The sequence below is a fragment of the Euleptes europaea genome, chromosome 3 (assembly GCF_029931775.1).
Source record: "Euleptes europaea isolate rEulEur1 chromosome 3, rEulEur1.hap1, whole genome shotgun sequence".
In the NCBI taxonomy this organism is placed as follows: domain Eukaryota; kingdom Metazoa; phylum Chordata; class Lepidosauria; order Squamata; family Sphaerodactylidae; genus Euleptes; species Euleptes europaea.
This window is the reverse complement of record NC_079314.1, coordinates 19604549-19631587: the sequence shown is the minus strand read 5'-3', so window position 1 is coordinate 19631587 and position 27039 is coordinate 19604549. Positions and strand designations below refer to the sequence as shown.

General features: G+C 50.8%; 1 protein-coding gene across 1 annotated transcript in view; it reads right to left on the bottom strand.

Annotated features, from left to right (window-relative positions):
• FOXO6 (forkhead box O6) overlaps nt 1-4676 on the bottom strand; it is a 152183-nt gene extending 147507 nt beyond the window's left edge. The window contains exon 1 of the mRNA XM_056846941.1: nt 4233-4676. Coding sequence (XP_056702919.1) covers nt 4233-4676 — 444 coding nt within the window. The remainder of the gene's footprint in view (nt 1-4232) is intronic.
• Nucleotides 4677-27039: the final 22363 nt, after the last annotated feature.

The following is a 27039-nucleotide window of genomic DNA, read 5'->3' as shown; positions in this document are numbered from 1 at the left end:
TTGAAGGAGAGTGTTAGAGATACCGTGAACTGCCCAAAAAAACAAATCAGTGGGTTCTAGATCAAATCAAGCCTGAACTGTCCCTAGAAGCTAAAATGACTAAACTGAGGCTGTCGTACTTTGGTCACATTATGAGAAGACAAGAGTCACTGGAAAAGACAATCATGCTAGGAAAAGTGGAAGGCAGCAGGAAAAGACCCAACAAGAGATGGATTGACTCTGTAAAGGAAGCCATGGCCCTCAATTCGCAAGGCCTGAGCAAGGCTGTTAATAATAGGATGTTTCGGAGGACATTGATTCATTGGGTCGCCATGAGTTGGAAGCGACTTGACGGCACTTAACACAGGCACGGACACACTTCCCTGACTGCAAAAGCTTACCCAGATTTTTCTCCTGCAACTACAGATCTACCTGCAAGACCTGGTAACCTATGCACTGTCAGGAAGTCAGTACTGCATCGTAGGGGAGGGGCAGTGGGGGGGAAAAGGACATTTAGAGAAGGCATCTCATTACCCAAGACTTAAACGCAGGTGCCTCTCGGGACAACAAAACCAGCTGCCGAGCAGATGAACCTTCTTAAGTGGAAGCACACAGGCACCCTCCGAGGACATGTCCAGACAGCTCTGATTTCAGGCGGTGGGGGTGGGGAATCAGGAAACGTTGCAGTAGAAAATCCGAGCCATGCAACTGCAGGTTTTGGCCCATGCCGGTCCCACGCATGGAAGAAACCAGGCCAAGATGTACAGTTTGCTATAGGAAAGCATCACAGCAGTGGTGGAAAGTATCGTCAAGTCACAACCAACTTATGAAGAAGAGAAGAAGAGTTGGTTTTTATATACTGACTTTCTCTATCACTTAAGGGAGAATTAAACCGGCTTACAATCACCTTCCCTTCCCCTCCCCACAACAGACACCCTGTGAGGTAGGTGGGGCTAAGAGAGTATGACTAGCCCAAGGTCACCCAGCTGGCTCCATGTGGAGGAGTGAGGAAACCAACCCAGTTCACCAGATTAGCCTCCACCGCTCATGTAGAGGAGTGGGGAATCAACCCCGGTTCTCCAGATCAGAGACTACCACTCTTAACCACTGCACCATGTGGCAACCCCATAGGGCTTACAAGGCAAGAAATGTTCAGAGGTGGTTTCCAATTCCCTGCCTCTGTGTAACAACCCTGGACTTCCTTGGGGGTCCCCCATCCAAGTACTAACCAGGGCTGGCCTTGCTTAGCTTCTGAGATTGGATGAGATCGAACTAGTCTGGGCCATCCAAGTCAGGAAGTGCCACAAGTACCCCGGCAAGAAAAAAAAAACCCGTCTTTTGAGCAGGGAGCTTCCCCTGCTACAAGTAGAGTACTGCACTGCCGAACCGGAAGCATGGAAAGCTACCATGTAGACCCACCTCACCAGTGGAGCTTTGCCGCTCCGCAAGAGACCCTCTTCGGCACCCCCCACCACCGTTGCGCCATGTGCTCCCCTCGGTCCGGACCACTTGACAATTGCCCCTGACCCTACCAGCCACTACAAAAGGCGTAGACCTCGCATACTGCTGGAATTTATCCTCAGCAGTTTGCTTTTTATTATTATTATTTAGATGGAAGAGACACATGCCAAAGAGTCTTACTGTACTTTGTTCTATTTTGGCCCTTGGTATTGCAATATGAGAGAGAGAAAGAGAGCATTAGAGTTACGGACTACAAAGAAACTCAGGACAAACCACGGCAAAGGTTCCTGGATTGCTCCACCGTGGAGTCTCTATGCAAACTTGGGCAACGCATTTCGGAACAGCATTGGCTTCGTCAGCTGAGCAGTAAGTTTGCTAGAGATGTCACCAAAAAATATTCCGGAATCAATGTTGTTAGTCTTTAAGGTACTAGTGGGGCATTGTTTTATTTTGGAACAAAGACCAATGCACAGCGTGCCTGAAGCAATACCATCACAGGTGCATCTGAGGAAGTGAACGCTCACTCGCAAAAGCTCAGGCTGCAATAAATGTTAAGATGCTACTGGACTCCTGTGTAGTTTTCTACCTCTTTGGAATTATAATCTCGGATGTGGTATTCAGAGACACTTCTGCATGATAGAATCAGCAACTGGCGCACAACGCATGCCGCACAGCTTGATGTGGGGCCGGTAGTTGGGTTTGTACTGGGACTTCCATGCAAGTCCCACCGAAATGAATGGCTTTGGTCCACTGTGCCCCTCCCCGAGGCCCTTGAATACCCAAAATACATTCAGTCCTTTCCTCTGGCTACTGAGAAGTGACCAGAACACAGAGATAAATTCTTTTCGAAAGAGTGCAAATGGCAAATCTCGGTTTGACAGAGAGGACAGAGGCTTGCTAAATGCTCAGAAAGACCAGCCTGAAAAAAATAATCCAGGGTACCGCCTAACCTACCACACTACTAGTTAGAAAAGAAAACCCCAGCATGAGATGGAAGAGTTTTTTAAAAAAGGAACAGAGCAATACAGCGTCCTTTTGCATTGACACCTGTGGGTCTCAACACAACACGATCTCCCTCTTTTTCCCGTTCCACCAGTCTTGGCCACCCTGAAAGATTCACACAAGCGGGAGCCGTCCTCGCCAGCTCGACCAGAGCCCAGCGTCTCAGCGGAGTGAAGAAAAGTAGACTCTGTTCTCCCCTCCTCTTCCTTGTAAGCTCAGGGAGAGCAACCCGAGTCTACACTAAATCACAATAAGAGGCGAATCGATTCCCACTGACAGAAATGTTTAACAATCCAAAGGCAATCGCCTGGAGCTTTGCCAGTGCAACCGAATCTAAAGAGAAGAAGGGGTGTGTGCCTGCCTGTAAGAGACAGGCTAGGAGAAGGGAAGAACACGCACCCTTCTTCTGCTTGCTACAGCATCACAGGGGTTACTGTGGTCAGTTCGCCTGGGTGAGAGCATCCTTTTTCCAAGCCCCCCATCAAAGGCACACTCCTTAGAAGACAGATCCTACCCGGAGATCGCTTCTCTTTCTCCCAAAACACAGCAACAACCCCACAAATATGGGATCAGCAATCCGTCTCCTCCAAACCAAGAACCACAGAAATACACAGAAGCAACATTTTTAAATAGGGGAGGGACGCACATGAAATTTAATCCTTTTTGATCGTCGGGCAGGGAGAGTTTTCCACCAGTGCACTGTCCGGTTTCTACCTGACCAAGACTTCAAAAAGGGTCTCCCGCCCCCCCCCTGCCGAGTTCAGCTCTATTCCAAGGGCCTCGCCAGCCGGCAGCTTTCTCAAGGGATCACGCCTCCAAGCCTACTCGGGGACGCAGCAGTTCCTGCAATCCCCACTGCATTCCAGCAGAATTCTTTTTATACCCCCAAAAAATTAAAATCGCCACCGGCTCCCCTCGCCCCCAAATCAGAGACCAAAGCTGCAAAACCCATTTCCTGCCACTGCCTTCTTGACAAATTAGACCTGGGGAGAAACTGGGGCACTGCTTCGGTCTGAACAGATGGGCAGGTGCTCTCTGGCTGCAACGGGAGAGGACAGGTGTTCCCCCTCTCTTGCTCCTGGCTTTGGGGGAGTTTGGTAGGGCCAGGCAGCCGAACAGGTGCTGTAACAATCTCCCCCCGCCACCCGTCGCCAATGCAACAGGAACCTCGCGCATCCACCCGGCCTGTAACCAGTGCCAGGGGATTCTCCTCGTCTCTCCCGGCACGCCTAGAGAAGCCGGTCTCCTCCGCCCTGAGCCCTGATAAAGAAGCAATTCCCTTTTCGGCAAGTAACATCAGAGCCGGAGGGGTTCAGGCTGCAAAGCCAGAATCTCTGTCCACACCAGACCCTCCGCGAAACTTGTTGAATCCCTTCCAACCAGAGCCCCGGAGAGGACAGAAGGTGCAGGGCCGGGCCATTTAATCCAGAGCTGTCCCGGACCCGATCCAATCCAGAGTCGTCCCGGACCCGATCCAATCCAGAGTTGTCCTGGACCCGATTCATTAACTCAGTTGTTAAAAAAAAAAACAGATTTCTAGGTAAGGGTGCAAGGATGGGGGGGGGGGGTTCAACACACCATTTTATCACCTTTCCTTCCAAACCAGGGACTGCAAGGGGGGGGGGATTCACACCGGGGGTGCGGAGGAACTAATCCACATTATACATTCTGCAGGGCATTATACATTCTACTTGGTTAGTTGGGGCGGGGGACACACACTCCACTAGGGGTCCTGCAGACTAGGGGGGGGCAAGGGGAGAGGGAGGGGGCCCGCGGGCCCCGAGGCGTACCTTCCAGCCGGCGGAGCTGTTGCTGTCTCCTTTATCCTTAAAATAGGGGACGTAGCGGACCATCCAGTCGTAGATCTGGGAGAGGGTGAGCCGCTTCTCGGGCGAGCTCTCGATGGCCTTGGTGATGAGGTCGGCGTAGGACAGGTTCCCCCACGCGTTGCGCCGGGAGGTCTTGGCCTTGCGGAGCTGTCCGACGTCGGCGCCCAGGGCCGGCAGCGCCGGCGCGCCTCGGCCCCGCTCCGCCGCCCCGCCGGCGTTCTCGGCGCCCTCGGCCAGGGGGGGCTTGGAGCCCCCCCCGCCGCCCCCTCCGCCCCCCGCGGCTCCGTCGTCCTCTTCGCCCGGGAAGTCGGGGTGAGGCAGGGGCCAGGTGCCGGCGCGGGGCCGGCTGCGGGGCTCGAAATCCGGGTCGACGTCCGCCGGGCGCGCCTGCAGCTTCTCATCCATGGTCGGTGCTCCCACCCCCCCGCCGCCGCCGCCGCCCCCCGCCGCCTCTCCGCTGTCGGTGCGCCGGTCCCCCGGGGGGGGGGTCTCTCTGTAAATCCCAGGCGGTGCTCCGTGGGGGGGGGAGCGGCGCTCAGGGGGGCAGCATGGGTCGGTAAAGGGGGGATCCGGAGCGGGGGGGGGGCTCGAAGGGGCGGGGAGAGGGAAGGAGGCAGGTCCGGCGGCTCAGTGCATGGTCTCCGGCCGCCCCCCGGCCGCGGCCAGACGGCTCAGCTGGAAGGGCGAGGAGCGGCGGCCTCCATGGAGAGCGAGCGGGAGGGGAGGGAGGACGGACGGACGGACGGACGGACGGGGGGGGGCGAGCAACAGATGAGCGGGCGGCTTCCGAGGGAGCGGCGCGCGGGGCGTCGAGGGCGGCCCCCCCCCCCGCTAAAGGGGCCGGAGGTGCGGGCGCTGGCCGGGCATGCCGCTCCCCTCCGCTCCGGCGCGCGCCCCCCCCCCCCGGGCAGGTGGGCCGCTCACCTAGCAGCCGCGGCCGTCCGCCTGCAGCGTCGTCGCCTCCGGGCCGGGCCGCCGCGCTCCAGCCGCCCCGAGCGGCCGCCGCCTCTCTCCCGGGAGCCGGCGGGACGGCAACATGCTGCGGGAGGCGGACGGACGGCAGGAGCCGAGCAGCCGAGCAACCAGCCGCTCGTGCGCCTCTTCTTCGCCTGTGGCGTGCAGGCAGGCAGGCAGGAGGCAGGCAGGCACGCTCGCAGCCCGCCAGGCGAGCCGGCTGCACCTCTGGTGGCGGGCGGGGAGGGGAGGGGCAGGGGGCGGCGCCTCGCGCGGCACCTTACCCGGGGGGGGGGACGGAGGAGGGGCGCCTGCGACAGGCTGGGCGCTCTGCCCGGCTGCACACGGAGCAGAACCACCTGATCACAACAAGCCGGGCTTTCCCCCTGCTGCGGGCAGCCGGCGCGCCGGGGAGGGGGGGAGAGATCGCGGGGGGCGGGAGGGGGCAATCGGACCCCAGAGGTCCCCCCGCGTGCGCTGGTGGCTCCCGCGTCGACGGCGCCCTTGGCCTCCGGCGCGCGGAGCCCGCGCGTTCTCACGTGCTCACTGGGGACCCGGGTTCTGCCGCCTCTCCCGCGCGTCCTTCCGTAGCCCTCCCCTTCGCGAACGCCCCTGTATCGCTCAAGCGGGTCTCTTAACAAAGGGGGGGTTGCTCAAAATTATTTGCCTCCGGCACGCAAGCCCTGCACATTCTCACGTGCTAAACTCTGGAGCCGGGTTCTGCCCCCCCCCATTTCACTAACGCCCCTGTATAGCTCAAGCGGCCTCTCCAAGTCCTGCTCAAAATTATTTGCCTCCGGCACGCAAGCCCTGCACATTCTCACGTGCTAATCTCTGGAGCCGGGTTCTGCCCCCCCCCCCTCATTTCACTAACGCCCCTATATAGCTCAAGCGGCCTCTCCAAGTCCTGCTCAAAATTATTTGCCTCCGGCACGCAAGCCCTGCACATTCTCACGTGCTAACTCTGGACCCAGGTTCTGCCCCCCCTCATCCCGCGCGTCCTTCCATAGCGCCCCCCCTCGCTAACGCCCCTGTATAGCTCAAGCGGCCTCGCCAAGTCTCTTAAAAAAAGGAGGGGCTGCTCAAAATTGTTTGCCTCTGGCACGCAAGCCTTGCACATTCTCACGTGCTAATCTCTGGACCCGGGTTCTGCCCCCCCCCCATCCCGCGCAGCCTTCCATAGCCTGGGCTGCCCCCTCCCCCTTTCACTAAAGCCTCTGTATAGCTCAAGCAGCCTTTCCACGTCTCTTTAAAAGGGGGCCCGCTCCAAATGATCCCCCCTCCCCCAGGCTCGCGCCCTCCTTCCTTGCGTGGGGTCATTTTTTAAATAAAAACCCCACTTTCGGTGGTCCCTTTCCCCAGCCGTCCTCGTGACCCCGCGCGCGCACCGGGGCTCCCCCACCGGTGGGACAGGGGGAAGCCCCAAGCCCGGCTCCGCCCCCTCTTTTCCAACATTCAGCTTGTTACACTGACCTGACCCAAATGCCGCCTCCTGATTGGACGGAGCGCGGCACGAGGGCCCAAGCCTCAGCGCTCTCCCATTGGCCCCATCCCAGCCGGCGTTCTATGGAGAGAGAAAAAAAACCACACACATAAAAGAGGAGGTTGTGGGCAGGGCGAAGACGCGTTTGGCTGGGCGAAGGGAGCCTCCCTCCGTGACGTCGCCGCTTCTCGATTTCCCCCGCGGGTAACCCAGGGCAACGAGCCACGCCCACCCGTAGCGGCCGCCCATTCGCTGCGCGCAGGCCGCGACCAAAAAGGGCTTCGCTGGGGCCACACCCCCTTCCCAGAGTCACGCCCCCTGGGCTTTTCCCCCCCTCCCCCACCCGTAACCCAGATGGGGTGGGTTTCAGACGTTCTAATGCATGGGCGCGCCTCTTTCTCCTCTCTGCTGCTCGAGCCAGCTCTCGATCAGCAATGTAACGTGACGTTTGGAAAGGCTTTCGGGGGAGGGTGTGTAAATTTCGTGTATAAATTATCGTCTGAAGAAGAGAAGATGGGGCAGTCTTGCAATGACGGAGCCTAAAGAGTACCGGGATCGGTATTAAATATGATTGTGATATTTAAGGTTAAGCAATTAAAAATAAGTGCTTAGTGAAGGGCTGTGGCTCAGTGGGAGAACAACTGCTTTGCTTACAGAAGGTTCCTGGGCTTGATCTCCAGCATTTCCATTTAAAGGGATCATATGGGAGATTATGCTTATAAGATAATGCGTGATGTGGAAGAAATGAACAAAGCGCACTTTCCCTTCCTTTCTGTAATACTAGGTTTTGGGAGGCGGTGCCCCATTTATTGACTTCATTTATACCACTCCTTTCTCCCTAATGGGGACCCTAAGTGAATGACATCATTCTCTTCTCCTGAGGTAGCTAAGTCTCGGAGTGTATGACTGGCTGGCCCAAAGTCACCCAGCAAGCTTCCAGAGTAGAGTGGGGATTCGAACCTGGGTCTCGACAAAGTTAATGGGCAATGGAATCAAGATGGACAAAATGGATTTAATTTACTTCACTTTTATTCCCCCCCCCCATGCTTTCCCATGCATCTCCCACAAGTAAATTTAACTTTGAATGAAAGCTGAATATTAAGGAAAGCTGCCTGGAATATACCTGCAGGGATCAGCCTCCCTGTCCCCAGATTACATTCCCCAAAAGATCATAGCATAGTTAAATTGTGGAACTCCCTGCCCCAGGATGCGGTGATGGCTACCAACTTGAAAGGCTTTAGGAGGGGAGAGGACATGTTCATGGAGGAGAGGGCTATCCAAAGCTACTAGTCATGATGCATACCTATTCTCTCCAGGATCATGCCTATTATGTTAGATGCTGTGGAACACAGGCAGGATGGTGCTGCTGCAGTCGTCTTGTTTGTGGGCTCCCTAGAGGCACCTGGTTGGCCACTGTGTGAACGGACTGATGGACCTGATGGACCTCGGTCTGATCCAACATGGCTTTTCTGATGTTCTGTGACTGAGTAAAATAGACTCTGTGTGTGCGTGTTTTCTAGTCAATGACAGAATAATGTATGCCCCCCTTCAAATCTTAGACCACGAGTGTGAAGAATTAGTGACCGAGAGCTTTGACTCTCAAAAGCTTAAACCACAAAAAATCTTGTGCGCCTCTTAAAGTGCTGCCGGACTTGAGTCCAGCTCTTCTACTGCAGATCAAACACAGCTACCCTTCCACAACTGGTTACAGGACATTAGCTGGCTATGTTATTTATTGATGGGTTTAGAAAATGTACAGCTTTCCTGAGACCTGCTTGAGACAGCTGCTAAAAGAAAGCATAATAAGATAATGGGAGGTGGGGGGGGGGAACCAGCATCAAAACCATCACAATGAACTAATTATACAAACCCCAGCTTATCAGCTGGTGCTGATACAGTGTGGTGTAGTGGTTAAGAGCAGTGGTTTGGAGCAGTGGACTCTGATCTGGAGAACCGGGTTTGATGCCCCACTCCTCCACATGAGTGGCGGAGGCTAATCTGGTGAACTGGGTTGGTTTCCCCACTCCTGCACAGGAAGCCAGCTGGGTGACCTTGGGATAGTCACAGCTCTCTTAGAGCTCTCTCAGCCTCACCTACCTTACAGGGTATCTGTTGTGGGGAAGGGAAGGGAAAGTGATTGTAAACCAGTTTGATTCTTTCTTTAGTGGTAGAGAAAGTCAGCATATAAAAACCAACACTACTACTTCTATCTCCACCCCCCATTTACAGCACAATCACATCTGGTCGCTTGCAAATCTCTATAATGGGACCCATTCTCTAACTGGATTTGTTTGCACTGATGCTGAGCAATGAAACTCCGTGCATCCACACACACCCAAACAAATACAGAACAACTTACTCCTTAACTATATTTCAGCGTAACTGCTTAGGGTTAGGCCAGGGGGTCAGCAGCCTTTTAGAGAGGAATGTAACAGCCAGTGTAAGAAAGCCCATGTGCTTAACTGATTACATACAGTTTAACAAATACCAATAACTGACATGTGGACTAAAAATCTGTAAAGTTTCTGCAGCCCAAACACTGGTAGTTACAAGCCCTTTATTAAAGTGGCACACACCAAGGCTCATAGTAAGTAAATAAACAGAGGACCATCAAACACAATTGTTTTAGTGTGCTGGTATAATTCTGTGCACGGTGTGTGCTTGGAAGACTCTCTAGCTTCCATTTCTGCAAAGCATGTCTAAGAAGCTCCTTAATCCTAGCAGAATCTTTCCCTTCCATTCCCTTTGCGTACCAATTATTCTACATGTGTGTGTAAAGTGCCCTCAAGTCACAGTCCACTTATGGTGACCACATAGGGGTTTTTGAGGCAAGTGATCAAGCAGAGGTGGTTTGCCATTGCTTTCCTCTGCAGAGTTGTCCTTGGTGGTCTCCCATCCAAGTACTGACCCTGCTTAGCTTCTGAGAGCTGACGAAGCTGAGCTATGCTGTACCATTCCACATCCCATTGTTCCATATACCTTCACATAAAGATATTTTCTCTTTTTTTAAAAAGAGCCTTATTTGGTTCCATACTGAGCCACATTGGACTCTAGAGTCGTAGGCTCCCTAGCCTTCCCTAAACCCCTTTTTGACACACACACCCCAAAAGGGCTATACCAAGGATCAGGGAACCCACAGCGTAAGGGACTGCACTGGGGAAGGCAAGTGGGTGAAATTGTCCCTCCTTCTTCTTGTGGCAGAAAAACGCTGCAACCCTTTGTTACAAGCATCCAGCCCATCTTTTCACAAGGCCAGAGCCTCTTCAATTATATTTAATTAGAGTTCACTAATAACTTAAAGGCGGAGGAAAGGTGTCATGGTATAGCCCTTGTCAGATCTCAGAAGCTCAGCAGGGTCAGTCTTTGGATGGAAGACCACCAAAGAAGACTCTGCAGTGGAAGGCAAGTGAGAAGTAGACTACCCCTGCTTCTCACTTGCCTTGAAAACCTGTTGCTGGGGTCACCATAAGTTGGCTGCAACTTGATAACGCTTTACACACATGATAACTTACAGACTCAACAGAATTTCCCAAGCTATAAGGTTCTGTGAGTCAAAGGTCACTTCATCAGCTACACAAGGGAATAAAGTTCAGAAGGTGGGCCAGTTGGAGTCAGGATGCAGAGGTACGATGCAAAATGTAACCAGCCTGATTTGTGCTTGGAGAGATGCATTTAGGTGGGAAATGCAGAAAATTAGCACTCATAATGAAATAAGAATCTTGTGTTCCCATTTGTCCCTGATGGCTCCATTGTCCTGAACTAGGTGTTGAATTCAAGGTCAGCAGTATCACACTGTAATCTCCCTTTGAAGCTTCTCTGTAGGAGAACTGCCACTCTTAGGTCAGCAGTGAAAAGTCCTGGAAGATTAAAATGTTCTCCCGCTGGTTTTTGAGTATTGTGATTTTTTAAAATGTCGGATTTATGTCCATTTACTCTTTTGTGTCGGGATTGGCCTGATGTAGAGAGTAGAAGGGCGTTGCTGAGCCTTGATGGCGTACATAACATTGGAAGACAGGCAAATGAATGAACGTGAGGGTAGTATGGTTAGCGGTGTTCGGTCCAGCGATTGTGCTGTTAGAGGGTATACGGGGACAAAGTTGGCCCCTGGGTTTATTACAAGCCCTGGTCCCAGAGTCCATGTCCACGTTAGGCACTGCATGATTGTAAGTAAGAAGTTGTTTATGTTGATTTATGCTTATGCGTGAACTGAGATTCTTATCTGCACTCTGCATTACCGAAAGCCAAAAGCCAAGGAAGAGCAATTATTGTGGATTCGTTGGCAATGTGTAAGGCTAGGATCGAGCATAAATGATATTGCTGTCACACTGTCTTGCCGCCACTGATCGAAAGGGAAGCGAGTTAAAGAAGCGCGTGCCAGCTGTTGTGCACAGCTGGTTACGTTGACACCAGCTGCCCATATGGGGAGGCCAGAGGTTTCCTGGATTCCTCCTGTGCAAGGCTCCTTTTCCCTGCAATCCTCTTTAGTCTCAACATTATGCCTGTTGTCATACTGTGGCAAAACAATGTGCGGGTACGTTATTAGCCCAAGTGAAACCCTGCAGAGATTCAGCCAGGCGGAGGAGAGCTCTTCCAGGAAACTATCTTGCTGAAGAAAGAGTTTCAAGGGTTTTTTCCCCCTTAGGCTTGTGATTTTTGTTTATTTTATTTTACTGCATTTTTTATCCCGCCATTTCTCCAAGAAGCTCAGGCCGGTGGAGTTTGGTCTCCCCTCCTTTGTTGTTCCCCTCACAACAACCCTGATGGGCAGGGATTTGCGCTTGGATCTCTAGTCCGACACTTTAATGGCAACACCAAGCTGGTTCACTCAGTGGGTCAATTCCGAGCCTTTTGCCGGTCTACAAGAACGCCTCCAAAATTAATCAGGAAGCGGATTGTTTTAAAAGGTTTAATAATTTATTTTCTTGCAAATTTGCATGGAAACTGTAAGTGGGCATCGAAGAGGCATTTGTCTCTCAATCACAGCAACAAATAGTTCTTGTATTGGCCCTCCAGATAAAATCACTGCAGATTAAAAAACAACAAAAACAACCACAGAAAAAACCTGTAGCCCTCTGCATGCAATGCTAGTTTTCCATTTACAGGGAATGATTAATGTGAGCAGAGTATGGAAAACGGCACCCCCCCCTCCCCTGCAGTCTGGAGTGGTACAGCCGTTTCACCACCACATTTCCCAGCCTATCTGGACCAGGCCTTATAACACCTAATTGGTCCATCCAGCTCAGTATTGCGTACACCAACTGGCTGAGCCTCTCCGGGCTCTTGTGGCTCAAGGTCTTATCTAGTCTTATCTATTTACACCTTTCTCCCCAATGGGCAGCTTAAATCATTCTCCTCTCTTCAGTTTTTATCTTCACAACAACCCTGTGAGGTAGGCTCGCCTGAAAGTGTGTGAGCAGCCCAAAGTCAACCAGCAAGCTTCCATGGCAGAGCGGTAGGGTTTCCAGGTCCCTCTTTGCTACCGGTGGGATGTTTTTGGGGTGGGGCCTGAGGAGGGCCGGGTTTGGGGAGGGGAGGGACTTCAGTGCCATAGAGTCCAGTTGCCAAAGCGGCCATTTTCTCCAGGTGAACCGATCTCTATCGGCTGGAGATCAGTTGTAATAGCAGGAGATCTCCAGCTAGTACCTGGAGGTTGGCAACCCTACAGAGCGGGGAGGATTCAGTGTAACCAATACTGGCCCTTGACGCCAGGGGCAGATTGGCCATAATGGCCACTGGAAAAAAGTCCTCATGGGCTATTGGCCTGGTGGCAGATCACATGTAGGGGCCCTGCGGCTACTGCCACCAGCCAGTCCTCCCTTCATGGGGGGGAGCGTGGCAGGGGAGGGGAGGACCTTTTCCCTGCCTGTTTTGTCTTTCCCGGTCCCCCACTCTGCAGGCTTCTTCTCCGTCACCCCATTTTTAAACTAATCACATGAACACATGAAGCTGCCTTATATTGAACCAGACCCTTGGTCCATCCAAGTCAGTATTGTCTACTCAGACCAGCAGCGGCTCTCCAGGGTCTCAGGCAGGGGTCTTTCACATCACCTACTTGCCTAGTCCCTTTAACTGGAGATGCCAGGGATTGAACCTGGGACCTTCTGCATGCCAAGCAGAGGGTCTACCACTGAGCCACGGCCCTTCCCCGTTCCTTCTTTCCATTATCAGTAATCCCTACTGGCATGGCCAAAAGGAAATCAAGGTGCCAACCTTGCTTCTCTGCCGAAACCCTGCCTGTTTGTTGCAATCCTGCAATTTCCATTGCTTCCCCCCCACCCACCCCTGGGGCTTCTTACGATCCACACCAAGGAGAGAAAGGACGGCGGCCAAGAATTTCAGCAGCAAAATAGCTGTGTGCAAGGCACTTTTCCTCTGCGCAGGTACCTCCGCCCCCAACCTTCTCATGGTTGGACCAGCTCCTGTAGCCAAGTATGCCGTAGGCATGACAATCCTTCTCGCTCCTTCCCCCCCCCCACTCCCTCTCCCTCTCTGATACAAGCAGACGAGTATTTGGGACATCAGTTATCTTTGGCTGCCACCGAGAGGCTGGTCTTTCCCCAGCCAGAGGGATGAGCTCTCACAGGTGTGAAAGGTACATTCTTGATACATGTCACATCCCAGCTGTTTACTGCAATCCGACTCCCTCTGTGCAGCAGAGCAGGTTGGGCTGAGGACACGGAGGGGCGTGTCGGGTCCTCTCGACGCAGGAGCACCTGGGTTGGACGCCGGCCAAGCTGCCTCCTGTGAGCAGAAGCCTCCTCCGACCCAGCCTAGCATGCGAGACCCAGGCTGCCTGCCAGGGCAGAGAATCTCTGCCGTGCTTTGGTAGGCACAGGGTGGGAGAGAAGAGTCGGTCCCGGGCAGGCAGCTGTGTCCGGACTCTGCACCCTGAAATGGTCTCTGGGCTGTATGTGCACCATTGGAAAGGGGAAGCAATCGTCATTGTTTTTAAATAAAACTAGTGTTGTGTAAAGGGCCCCACGGCGCAGAGTGGTAAGCTGCAGTACTGCAGTCCAAGCTCTGCTCACAACCTGAGTTCGATCCCGACGGAAGTTGGTTTCAGGTAGCCGGCTCAAGTTTGACTCAGCCTTCCATCCTTCCAAGGCTGGTTAAATTAGTAACCAGCTTGCTGGGGGTAAAGGGAAGATGACTGGGGAAGGCACTGGCAAACCACCCCGTAAACAAAGTCTGCCTAGTAAATGTCGTGATGTGACGTCACCCCATGGGTCAGGAATGACCCAGTGCTCGCACAGGGGACTACCTTTACCTTTAGCATTGTGCAGTACTGGAATCCCACCTGGACAGACCTCTCATGCTTGGTGGGGAATATTCCTCCCAGAGCCAAACACAGAAAATGTGACTCCTACCTCTATGGAAGGGCACCCATGAAGGAGCTAGAAAAGATTCTTAAGTGTAAGGATGTGTCACTGGCAGCCAAGATCAAGTTAATTCATGCCATCATATTCCCTATTACATCGTATTCCCAAGAGATGGGTTGACTCTATAACGGAAGCCACAGCCCTCAGTTTGCAAGATCTGAGCAAGGCTGTTAAAGACAGGACATTTTGAACGACATTGATTTATAGGATCGCCATGAGTCTGAAGTGACTTGATGGCACTTAACACACACACACACACACACACACACTTCTATGGTCAGAACTCCCAGTGTTTTCTTCAGCGTGAAAAAGTAATTGTTTGGGCAGGGAGATGTAATTAAATTTGTGACTCTGGTGCTGGGGAAAGGGGGATTTAACCATTATGTAATTTATTTAAAACATTTTAATGCCACCTTTCCACCTGATCAGGGTCCCCGAGGTGGAGCGCATAAAACATTTTGAAACTGACACACTCGCTGTGAAACTGACCAAATAAGCAGCTGCATAGTATTACATCTTCAATGGGAGGGGTTGGATGGATGGGAAAGACAGGTGGGAGGTAGAAGCGAGAAGGCGTGGGGAGAAAAACCCCAGTTGACAAGTATGCACAGGACAGGCTTTCAGTTTGGGATCGAGGCAGACATTAAACTCGGGGTAAAACGGCATCCACAAAACGTGGGGGAAACGCGAGGGGAGAGCAAGGCGACTTCTAAAGGTGGGGAAATACATGCATAATGAAAACAACGCCCCAAAGTACTTGGGGCTTGAAACAACCAATGCATTAAAAGGCTACGATCAGGCTAGCCTGGACCATCCACATACATTACAGTACATTACCCTATACCTGCATGTTTTACCCCATCGGACAAAAAGCCCAAGGGATGGGAGTGATTCCAAGGGAACAAACAGCAAAAGACTGAGGTGTATCTCCGTCCTGGAGCTCTCAAGCAGCTTACCACATTGTTCTCTCCCCCCCACCCATGCTTTAACCTCAGAGCCTCTCTGAGCCCAGCCCTGGCTAGGAAACAGGGCAGGGTATAAATCAAACCAAAACTAAACAACAACAACAACGACGACCCTGCAAGGTGATGGCGAGGGGGAAGGGGAGTGATTGGCCCAAAGTTATCACGTGAGCTTCCATGGCCGAATGGGGATTTGAACCTGATTCTAGTCCAGCACTGTAATGACTACGCCCAACTGGCTCTCATTAATGCTGAAGAAGCGAGCCTAAGCACCTGTGTGCAATTTATGCAGGTGGCAAAAGCTGGGTTACTTTTTGGGCGCGGGGTTGACATTTACAACCTGCAACGGCATTTCCCTACACTTTGCTGCCAAGTTTGTCTTCAGGGGAGAACCATGAGGTTGTTGGAGGAAGGGCCGGGTAAACACACGCTTCAGTTTTTTTTTAAAAATGTACATGCATCCTCGTTTCCTTTTGTAGCAACTGCCTCCCCCCCCCCCCCCCGCACACACACACCATCATATCATCTTTGCTCTAGCCGGCCATTCCTGCACCCTTCTCCCCAGGGGCGCATGCCTTCCCCGAGCCCACACTCTGCTCCCGAGCTCAGCGCACCCTCCCATCTAATTGGGCCAGTCACTCCCCGATGATCTCAGTGCAGCGCTATGCCGCTGGAAGTAAGTCAGACACCTGCCATCCCAGGCCAAGAGTGTCATTAGCAACCCTTGCTCCGGGAGCTTGGGTGAGGAGAAGGCACTCAGTCAGTGGGAGAGGCCGCAGCAGGTAAGGGAGGTGTGTCGGCTTCTCTTCAGTGAAATCCCGGGTCCTCAAATGCCTGGTTAAGGGTGGGGGTGGGGCCCGATGGGTGTTTCCTTTTCATATCCATATAAATGTTATGCCCAGGGCAATTCTGTTTCCTAACAATGGTGTGCGTTTGTTAGCAGGCACAACACTGGCCTGTCAGTCACTGCTGACTCAGTCCTGATAGTTAGGCTTGCCAGGTCCCTCTTCGCCACTGGCAGGAGGTTTTTGGGGGCGGAGCCTGAGGAGGGCGGGGTTTGGGGAGGGGAGGGACTTCAATGCCAGAGAGTCCAATTGCCAAAGCAGCCACTTTCTCCAGGTGAACTGATCTCTGTAGGCTGGAGATCAGTTGTAATAGCGGGAGATCTCCAGCTAGTACCTGGAGGTTGGCAACCCTACTGATAGTGTTGGGCTTCCAACCACGTGTCCCATCTGCAGGCCAGACCAGCAGGCAGAACTCAGGTGCTAAGAGCCACGTGTGGGGCCTTCCTCAATTGTCAGTTGTCTGGGAGACCCCTGTGCTTTTGATGTCTTGCGTCAGGAGCCTAGGCTTGAGCCAGAGTAGTGTAGCAGTTACAGCAGGGGTCCCCAACCTTTCTGAACTTGTGGGCACCCTTAGAATTCTGACACACACAACAGCTGAAGCCCAAGCACAAAGGGAAAGAGGAGTAGGGCTGTGCATATCAATAAACCAAAAATAAACCCGAAAACCCTTCTTTCGGGTTTAATTTAAGCCCGAATATTAAAACTGGGGATCAAACCTAAGCCGGATAGCCGATTGCCAAAAAAGCCGAATTGGTATTCGGCTTTTTTCGGCTTTCCCCAGGCTTTTCTCTGGGAATTTTTTAATGAGCTCCGGGAAAGGCATTTTTTGAGGTAGAGTCACCAAGTTCTTAGCATAGCTGCAAGGGACTCTCCTTGCATGAACCCCAAAGTCTGGTAATGTTTGGAGCAGGGGGTCCAATTTTATGGGGTCCCGAAGGGGTCGGACCCCTCCTCCATAGAAAAGCTTTGTAAACTTTACCATGCTTTCCTATGGAGAGTGGGGGCGACCCCTCCGAGGCTCATAAAATTGTACCCCCTGTCCAAAACTTTACCAAACTTTGTGGTTCATGCAAGGAGAGTCCCTTGCAGCTACCCAGAAAATCTGGTGTCTCTACCTTGAACCCCGCCCCCCGAGCTCCTCAAAAAATCCATACATACTATAATGGACCCAATATTTGGGGGGGAAACCCAGAAATAAAGCCGAATACCTATTTACCAGTTTAGGTATTCGGCTAATTTTGGGTTGACCCAAAAAATTGGGCCCAATAAGCCCTAACCCAAAATTTACCGATTTTTTTTTTTTTGCACAGCCCTAAAAAGGAGCAATTTTTAAAATACATTGGGAAAGAGGAGTGAGATGGAATAAAAGCCACACTGTGGTGACAGCTGCCACTCAAACAACATTATTTTGATCTGCATAGTTAATCAGATCTCCAGTGTCCAATCCGGAGCCCTGCTGGGCAAGAGCCCCATTTTGTCCCTCCCACTTTCTAGCAACATTTGGTGGGCACCAAGAAAGCTACTGGTGGTTGCCACGGTGCCCTCGGGCACCATGTTGGGGACCCCTGGGTTAGAGTGTCAGACTAGGGTATGGGAGACCCAGGTTGGAATCCCCAGTCTTCCTTGTACACCCGTGGGTGACCTTAGACCTGTCATACTCTCTCACCCTAACCTGTATCATAGAGTGGTTGTTGTGCAGATAAAATGGAGGAAGGGAGAATTATACTGTAAGCCACCATGGGTCCTCAATGGGGAGCTATATCAAGAAATAAAATAAAATTCTCTTTGCCCTGGTAGAAACTTGTAACTCCCCCTCCCTCAATCAGCACAGTTGCTTACTAAAAAATACATGAAACAAAAATGTAAATTTTATTTTAAAAGGACGTGATTACACCATATTGTAGTTATCAATCAAGTACCTTTATTGGCATAAAAAAACGTTTAGCTAATACAGTAACACCATATTGTAGTTAATAGGCGTGCAGCCTGGACAGAGACCACTGAGATCCTCTATAATGTAGACTCATCCGCCCGCCCTCCAAATGTGTGGGACCTTTTCAGTCCTGGCATAACATAGAGTTTAAAAGAATGAATGAATGGCATACCCCATTTGAAAACATTTTCAATTAGCTGCTTAAAGTCCCCGTCAGAGAAATCAGGATATAAATAAATAAATAGTGATTAAGAGAATGACCTGACCTGGGTGGCCCAGGCTAGCCTGATCACGTCAGATCTCAGAAGCTAAGTAGGGTCAGCCCTGGTTAGTATTTGGATGGGAGACCACCAAGGAATACCAGGGTTGCTGTGCAAAGGAAGGCACTGGCAACCACCTCGGTTAGTCTCTTGCCATGAAAACCCCAAAAGGGGTCGCCATAAGTTGGCTGCGACTTGACGGCACTTTACACACACACACACACACACACACACAAGAGAATGAATGACCACAGTAATGGACAAATAAACCACTTAATAGTGGGTGAATGAATGACAGGTTCCTTTTTTTGTGTGTTTTTTATTGTGATAAGCCTGTTGGGGAGAAAAGCAGGATATACCACAAAGATAAATTAAAATAAAATAAATACATAAGCAGTGCTTAAGAGAATGAATGAATGAATGAATGAATGAATGAATGAATGAATGACAGATTCAGTTTAAAAAGCCAACACAATCAATGTAATATTTTTAATTAAGACCAACCCGATGACATCTCACAATGTACAAGCTTCTGAATTACCCAAAACTCTTCATCAGGCGAAATGCTACAACCATTTTATGTTGTTATTTAAATATTATTTATTAAGATAATGTTGTTTTATTATTTTGTTATTTTTCTGTTAAGATGTTTTTTCGTAACATCTGGCCTAAGGAAGAGTTCTGGGGAACTCGCAAGCTTGCACGTTGTTTGGTGTCACTGGGTTGGTCGTAATAATAAAGGTATAATATATGGATTGTGTTCTTGACTTTTTAAATTTTTTATTTTTATTTTAGACCAACATGGCTTGTCTGGATCCAGATGAAAGCAACTCTGGTTGTCGGAGAACAGCCTGTAAGGTTATAGCAAAATGTTGGGAAACAGCAGAACTTTAACATTATATTCTTGGTATTTCAAACTGTGGCAAATAGCTATGGCAGGAAAATTGACACATCAACTTAAAGTAGTCAAAGGTAAAGCTAAAATATCAGATTTCTATGAAACTTGGGACGATTTTATTTCACACACGAATCAGAAAGGTATTCAACATCTATCTAAGCCCTTCGTCAGATTATGGAAAAGGAATTAAGTACAAAATATATAAAGAATTGTGGTGTGTGTGTTATTTTAAATCCCCAATTCCATCAATTAATCCCTCTCTTATATTTGATTTCTAAGCTGGCATCATTACGAGCCAACCGTGCATTAAAGTCTCCCAAGAACAGCAGTCTAGCCGCTGGATAGTCAAGCGTCAAGGCAGAGACATATTCCTCAAGATGTGTCCAGTTACTCTCTACCTCCAATTTCCCCCTCTCGGGGGGGAGGGGAAGATATACATTTACAACTAACAACCCGTTGTTTCCCCCAACTCATAAGTACCGCCATTGCCTTTTTATTAAGTGGCGGCAATTCAGTACAGGTGACATCCAATGCTGTCGAAATCATAATACCCAGCCCTCCCCTTAATCTCCATGGACCTTTGCACGGGAAGGGCCTCTCTTATCTGTAACTGTAAGATAAATTGAAGAATGTGTTAAATGCTAAGCCCTCGGTCAATAATTTGATTCAACTTGGTTTTTTTTTTTTTTTTTTTGCTATATTGTTTCTATTTTGAAAGGATTTTTTTGTTATTGTTTGTTTGGGTGGTGGTTTTCTGTTTGGAAAAAAAAATTAACAATGTAAAGAAAAGAAAACTCTGGTTTTTGGAATACATGCTTGTTGACGGCGCTTAGCTACCGGCCAGCTACTGTGCTGGTTAAGCAAGAGAGATGGGTATCCTATATGGAGAGGCCAAACCACTTTCTTGGGAGGTGCCCCATTAAAGTGCTTGCTCTCATTTAGCAATGCCATATTAAGTGGCTGCTGTAGGTCGGATGACGTTGGCACAGGTGGCAGAGGACTCTCTGTGTGCCAGCCTTGTGCAGGACGTTGGTGGAAGAGAGAGATCAAGATCTGTGCCAGTGGGGAGGCCTCCGTCACAGGTTGGCGTCCTCGGCGGGTATCGAATCCTTGACACCATTCTGTACCTGCGAATCTATGTTGGGTCTTATCAGCTGTATTTCTCTTCTCTGTCGACGGGTGCCCGTCGACATCTTTCCTGGTGCCCACCAAGTGTTTTTAGAAAGTGGGTGGGGCCACGTGGAGCTCTTGTCCAATAGGGCTTCTGATTGGTCTCTGGAGATCTGATTGGCTGGGCAGATTAAACCAGCATTGTTTCAGCCTCCGCAATGTTGGCTTTATTCTCTCCCCCTCCTCTTTTCCAGTGTATTTCTTCTCCCCTATGCTTGGGCTTCCTCTGTTTGTATGGCACTGCCTCCTGTGGCAGCCATTTTTTGGCTGGCTCTGCCTCTTGCAGCAGCCATTTTCTGGCTGGCTCTGCCCCCTTTGTCTAGGGCAGGGGTCCCCAACCTTTCTGAGCCTGTGGTCATCTTTGGAGTTCTGACAACCGGTTGTGGGTGCAGTCACAAAACGGCTGAAGCCCAAGGACAGGGGAAAAGAGGGGCAATTTTAAAACTATACTGGGAAAGAGGAGTAAGAGATAGGCTTGCCATCCTCCAGGCACTAGCTGAAGATCTCCTGCTATTACAACTGATCTCCAGCTGATAGAGATCAGTACCCCTGGAGAAAATGGCCACTTTGGCAAATGGACTCTATGGCATTGAAGTCCCTCCCCTCCCCCAACCCTGCCCTCCTCCGGCTCTGCCCTAGAAACCTCCTGCCGGTGGTGAGGAGGGACCTGGCAACCCTAGTGAGAGAGAACAAAACCAACATTGTGGTTAATCTGCACCAGCTATCAGATCTCCAGTGGCCTATCAGAAGCTCTGCTGGGCAAGAGCCCCACCTTGCCCCACCCACTTTCTAAAAACACTTGGTGGGCACCAAGAAAGGTGCCAGCAGGTGCTGTGGCACCCACGGGCACAATGTTGGGGGCCCGTGATCTGGAGAGCTTTGGGGATAGCCTGAGCAGGGGCAAAGGTAGAATATCTACCTTGCGGGGGCATAAGGTGTTTTCTAGATTGGTTTTCCCCATGGCTGTTGGAATGTTAATTTTCCTCCAGTTGTTTTTGTTTTATCATCACCTACCTTGGGCCCTGAAGGGCTGGGTGGATAGATATTTTAAATAAAGAAATGAAAGCATCACATTTTTGCTGCTGACATTTAGAACGTATTCAATAACTAAGCACTGTGCTCAAAATCAAAATAAATATGCATACCCCGCCCTAAAGTGGGAACTTTTAGACACCAGGGCTGCACCAAATTGGAGGGCTGGAATATTTTCCTCTACACCTCCCCCCCCCCCCAAACAAAACCCCAAATGAGAACATTCAATTTTAGATTTGAACTGCTTTACCAACATTGTTCTATTTGCTGCTTTCTGACCTCCCCACTTTGCTGTTTTCTAAACCTTTGAGGGAAAAGTTCCAACATTGTACCGGCTAGGGTTGCCAACCTCCAGGCACTAGCTGGAGATCTCCCACTGTTACCAGTGATCTCCAGCCATTAGAGATCAGTTCCCCTGGAGAAAATGGCCGCTTGGGCAACTGGACTCTATGGCATTGGAGTTCCTCCCCTCCCCAAACCTGTCCTCAGGCTCCGCGCCCAAAATCTCCAGGTATTTCCCAAGCCGGAGCTGGCAACTCTAGTACCTGCCTGCCTGAATCAGGAGGCGGGAAGAATGCATTTCCCTTTCCACTTCTGTGGCCACACTGGGGCAGGTTGTGCTAGAAACCCATGCTGGAGATTCCCCCCATCTCACGACTTTAGAAGAAAGTTGACATAGAACACGAGATGAGAGAGTCTGCTTATGTTTACCACATCAATATTCTACTCCTGCACTGTTTCCAAGGGACTCTGCACAGAGCTGTACAATGCAATCCTAAACTCAGTTATGCCCTTCTAAACCCAGTTGCCTTCAGTGGACTCAGAAGGGTGTAACTCTGCTAAGGCCAGCATAGCAAGGCTTGCAACAATTTTGCAAGGTAGATTAAGTGGAACAAGAGGGGCTTCCCCCATGCTGCCACCAATTAAGCTTTATAACTGAGCTATTTCAGCTTGGCCGTGGGGAGGGGCTGTGGCTCAGTGGTTTTGGCATCCATTGGCATGCAGAAGGTCCCAGGTTCAATCCCAGGCATCTCTACTTAAAGGATCTGACAGAAGGTGATATGAATGTCCTCGGCCCGTGACCCTGGAGAGCCAATACTGACTTCGATGGTCCAAGGGTCTGATTCAGTAGGAGGCAGCTTCATGCGTTCATTTCGACGCCTAATGCTAAAGCCACTGAACCGCGCAGCCTTTGATTTGCCCTGCCGGTCCCAGGGACTCCGAAATGCAAAGCAGCGCTATCTGTCACTGGGATCCGTTTGGAGGAGGAAGCAGGTGCCCGATCCCAGAGATTGCACTTCTCCGTAGCCGCAACAGCTGGCCTGCTGTTGCGTTATCACCTGTAGCGAGACAGGGCCTCGGATCCCGGGAGTCTGCAGCTCAAGTCGAGCGTAGCGTGACAAGAAAGCCCCTACTGGTGTCAGAGGCGAGCGCAGAAACCGTCCCAACCATCCAGCCCATCAGCAAAAGTGCCTCTCTCTGACAGCCGGCCTGTTTATTTTTATTTTTTCTTTCTCCCAAGGCATTCCCAGCTGGGGATGGAATCTGTCAGCGGCCCTGGATTCCTGGGAAAGAGCAACCTGCCAAGGTGCGGCTCGGGCCTTCTCCGCTCTCTCCCGGATTTCGTTTTGGGCGGGGTCCCGCGAGTGAGAAACTCATTTCCCTGTGCAGAGAGCCAGAGCAACGATGCTAATCAACGCTTTTGATTTATCGTCCTCTGGAAAGCGCTGTGCTTTGGGAAGAGGGCAAGGCCTCGCTCCGGAGGTTTTAATAAGCTGGTTGCCGCTTCTCAGCTGGAAGGAATGTAAAAAAACCCCAAAATTCTGGCTGATGGCCAGGAAGGATAGCACCGAGCCCCTGTTAAGGTAAAAAGGTAAAGGTCCCCTGTGTAAGCACCGGGTCATTCCTGACCCGTGGGGTGACGTCACATCCCGACGTTTCCTAGGCAGACTTTTGTTTTACGGGGTGGTTTGCCAGTGCCTTCCCCAGTCATCTTCCCTTTACCCCCAGCAAGCTGGGTACTCGTTTTACCGACCTCGGAAGGATGGAAGGCTGAGTCGACCTTGAGCCGGCTACCTGAAACCGACTTCCGTCGGAATCGAACTAAAGTCGTGAGCAGAGCTTGGACTGCAGAGCCCCTGTTAGGGCAGTGTATTCTCCCTGCAACCGTGCGACGTAGGTTAGGCTGTTAGTGATTGACCAGAGATCAGCCCATGAGCTTGGTAAGACAGGAAGGATTTGAACCTGGGTTTTCCCAATCCTAGGCCTTTTATGCAGGGACGGTTCCCCGTGGTCACCCCTGCCGGCTGCTTTGGGGCTTCCTTTTGATTATGCATGCCCCTTCCGCCCATCAGAGGTCGCCTTGTACTCCCCACGCGTTTTGCTCGCGTTTTCCAGATTCTGGCTAAAACAGCATCTGGAAAACACGGGCAAAACGCGCGGGGAGAATGAGGCGACCTCTGACTGGCGGAAAAGGCATGCATAATCAAAAGGAAGCCCGAAGCAGTCGGCTGGGGTGACCACAGGGAAACATCCCTGCATAAAAGGCCCTGGTCTTCTTTGAACATAGGAAGCTGCATCACACTGAATCAGACCATTGATCTGTTAATGTAAGTATTGCCTGCTCTGGCTGGCAGCAGCTCTCCAGGGCCTCAGGTAGAGGTCTTTTCATATCACCTCCTGCAAGGTCCTTTTACTGGAGATGCCGGGGATTGAACCTGGGACCTTCTGCATGCCAAGCACATGCTCTACCCCTGAGCCATGGTCCCTCCCCTCTTTATTTATTTATACCTCACATTACTCCCCAAAGCGGCTTGCCACATCATTCTCCTCTCTGTTTTACCCTCACAACAACCCTGCAAGGTAGGTTAGGCGGAGAGTGGCTGGCCCAAGGTCACCCAGCCAGCTCCCATGGCAGAGTGGGGACTGGAACCTGGCTCTCCCAGATCCGAGTCCAACACTCTAACCAGCAGGCCACACTGCCCCTCAGACCAGAAATGCTTCTCGCAAGTAGGAGTCCAGAAACAACCATGTTCCTTTGGTCTCTTGTGCCATGTTATTTGGCAGGATACCGCAGGAGTCTTATTTTTCCAGTCAGAAGCTTGACTGGGCAAAAGCCCCACCTGGCCCTGCGCACTTTTTAAAAACACTTGGTGGGCACCAGGAAAGGTGTTGGTGGGCGTCATGGCGCCCATGGACGCCATGTTGGGAACCCTGGCTTAGGGCTTCAGCAAGCCTTAGCCCAGCCCTGGCACGGGTGAATTTTGCGAAGAAGCCACAAATCACAAATACCCATCAAGTATTTTTGAGTCTCCTATGGGAATGCTTGCAAAAAAAGACAACCCCCCGCCGCCGCCCCTAAAAAACACACTTCTAGCTTCTTGCCAAGCAGAGAAAAGGTAACCTTTCACTAAACGTAAGAACCTAAGAACATAAGGGAAGCCGTACTGAATCAGGCCAAGGTCCATCAAGTCCTGCAGTCCGTTCACACAGTGGCCAACCAGGTGCCTCCAGGAAGCCCACAAACAAGACAACTGCAGCAGCATCCTGCCTGTGTTCCACAGCACCTAGGGGGCGGGGCTGTGGCTCGGCGGTAGAGCCTCTGCTTGGCATGCAGAAAGTCCCAGGTTCAATCCCCGGCATCTCCAGTTAAAGGGACTAGGCAGGTAGGTGATGTGGAAGACCCCTGCCTGAGACCCTGGAGAACCGCTGCCGGTCTGAGTAGACAATACTGACTTGGATGGACCAAGGGTCTGATTCAGTATAAGGCAGCTTCATGTGTTCAATATAATAGGCATGCTCCTCTGATACTAGAGAGAGTAGGCATGCATCGTGACTAGTATTTGTTTTGACTAGTAGCTCTATCCTCCATGAACATGTCCACTCCCTTCTTAAAGCCTTCCAAGTTGGCAACCCTCACCACATCCTGGGTCAGAGAGTTCCACAATTTTTACTAATGTACCTTTGCTCTTATCAGCTACTGGTTTGTTAGGCTTTCTAGATCCTGTCTGGATGCACAGTGGTGGGTGATGTATAGAACCCGTACCTTTGCCATAAATGTAGTTCTAGGCTTTTTAGACTAACAAAAAAAAAAAAAAATCCCGATCTGATCCCTCATGCATATGGGTGTTTTATGCCTGTGTTTCCCCCCACCACCCTCTTCCAGCAAGTTATTATCAAGATAGCAAACCTTCATCACTGCAAATGAATTAGCCATGGAGGCACATTCAGATAACAGCACAATTTCCTTTGATCAAATTGTGGAGAGGAGAAATAAGCCCGGCATCAAAGGTATGCACGAAAATGTATCCACTTTTGCTTCATGGTATATTTGGATAATCAGGAACATTCGCCTTACCTAATCACCAACTATTTGGTGGGGGGAGCAACGGGATTGCGCACAGGCCTGGTTTACGGCTGAAATGAAGCTCTCTTTTCTCATGGAGCTCCCCCGAGACTTTATGGGAGGGATAGTAAGACAAAGGTTAGGAAAATAGCATATTAAGGAGAAACTGAGTCACTGTTGTAAGATGCTGACTTTCTGGGCACAGGGAGCTGCATCCATTTAGTATGTGGGGGCTTCAATGTTTCCCCTATAATCTCAACTAGTACTGTCCTAGGAGTAAGGTTGCCAACCTCCAGATACTAGCTGGAGATCTCTTGCTATTACAACTGATCTCTAGCCAATAGAGCTCAGTTTCCCTGGAGAAAATGGCCGCTTTGGCAATTGAACACTATATCACTGAAGTCCCTCCCCTCCCCAAACCCCACCCTCCTCAGGCTCCGCTCCAAAAACCTCCTGCCGATGGTGAAGAGGGACCTGGCAACCCTACCCAGAAAGGTTTGACTAGGTCATGTTATTAAGCTCAGTCCCAAGTTGGGAAGTTGGGTTGTTTTCAGATGGTGCCCATTTGTTTATTTCTGTGTAACATTTTAAGTACGCCTTTCTCCCACATCCTATATTTATTTAGCAATTTAGACTCCGCTTTTCTTCCCAGGAGAGACCCAAAGCAGCTTACAGCCTCATTCTCCCCTTTTCCATTTTTGTCCTCACAACAACCCTGTGAGAGTGTGCGGCTGGCCTAAGGACACCCAACGGGCTTCCATGACAGAGTTAGATTAGAACCTGAGCCTCCCTGTATCCTAGCCTCACACCCTAACCACTACACCACACTGGTTCTCAACGAGGACTCAAGGCAAATATGAATGCTATGTAAACCCGTTATCATAAAAGGCGAAAACATGGGAGGGGCTGTGGCTCAGCGGTAGAGCATCTGCTTGGCATACAGAAGGTCCCAGGTTCAATCCCCGGCATCTCCAGTTAAAGGGACTGGGCAAGCAGGTGATGTGAAAGACCCCCTGCCGGAGACCCTGGAGAGCTGCTGCCGGTCAAAGTAGACAATATTGACCTTGATGGCCTGACTCAGTATAAGGCAGCTTCATGTGTTCACGCATGCTCGTTACCATTCACATAAATGCTTGTGTGAATAATTCGGGTTGATGCAGCCATTTTGGTATAGCTAGGGTTGCCAGGCCTGGGTTGGGAAATACGTGGAGATTTTTGGGGTGGAGCCTGAGGAAGGCAGAGTTTGGGGAGGGGCGGGACGTCAATGGGGTAGAATGCCACAGAGCCCGCCTTCCAAAGCCTCCGTTTCCTCCTGGTGAAATGATATCTGTCGCCTGGAGATCAATTGTAAAAGCGGGACATCTCCTGCCGCCATCTGGATGATACGAAGTATCCCTATGAGGAACAGATATGAAATGCATTGAGTAGATGTGCTGTTAGCCTGCTGTGGCAGGAGGATATAATTGGAGGACATTAGTGTCTTGATGAAGGAACTATTGGTAAGATA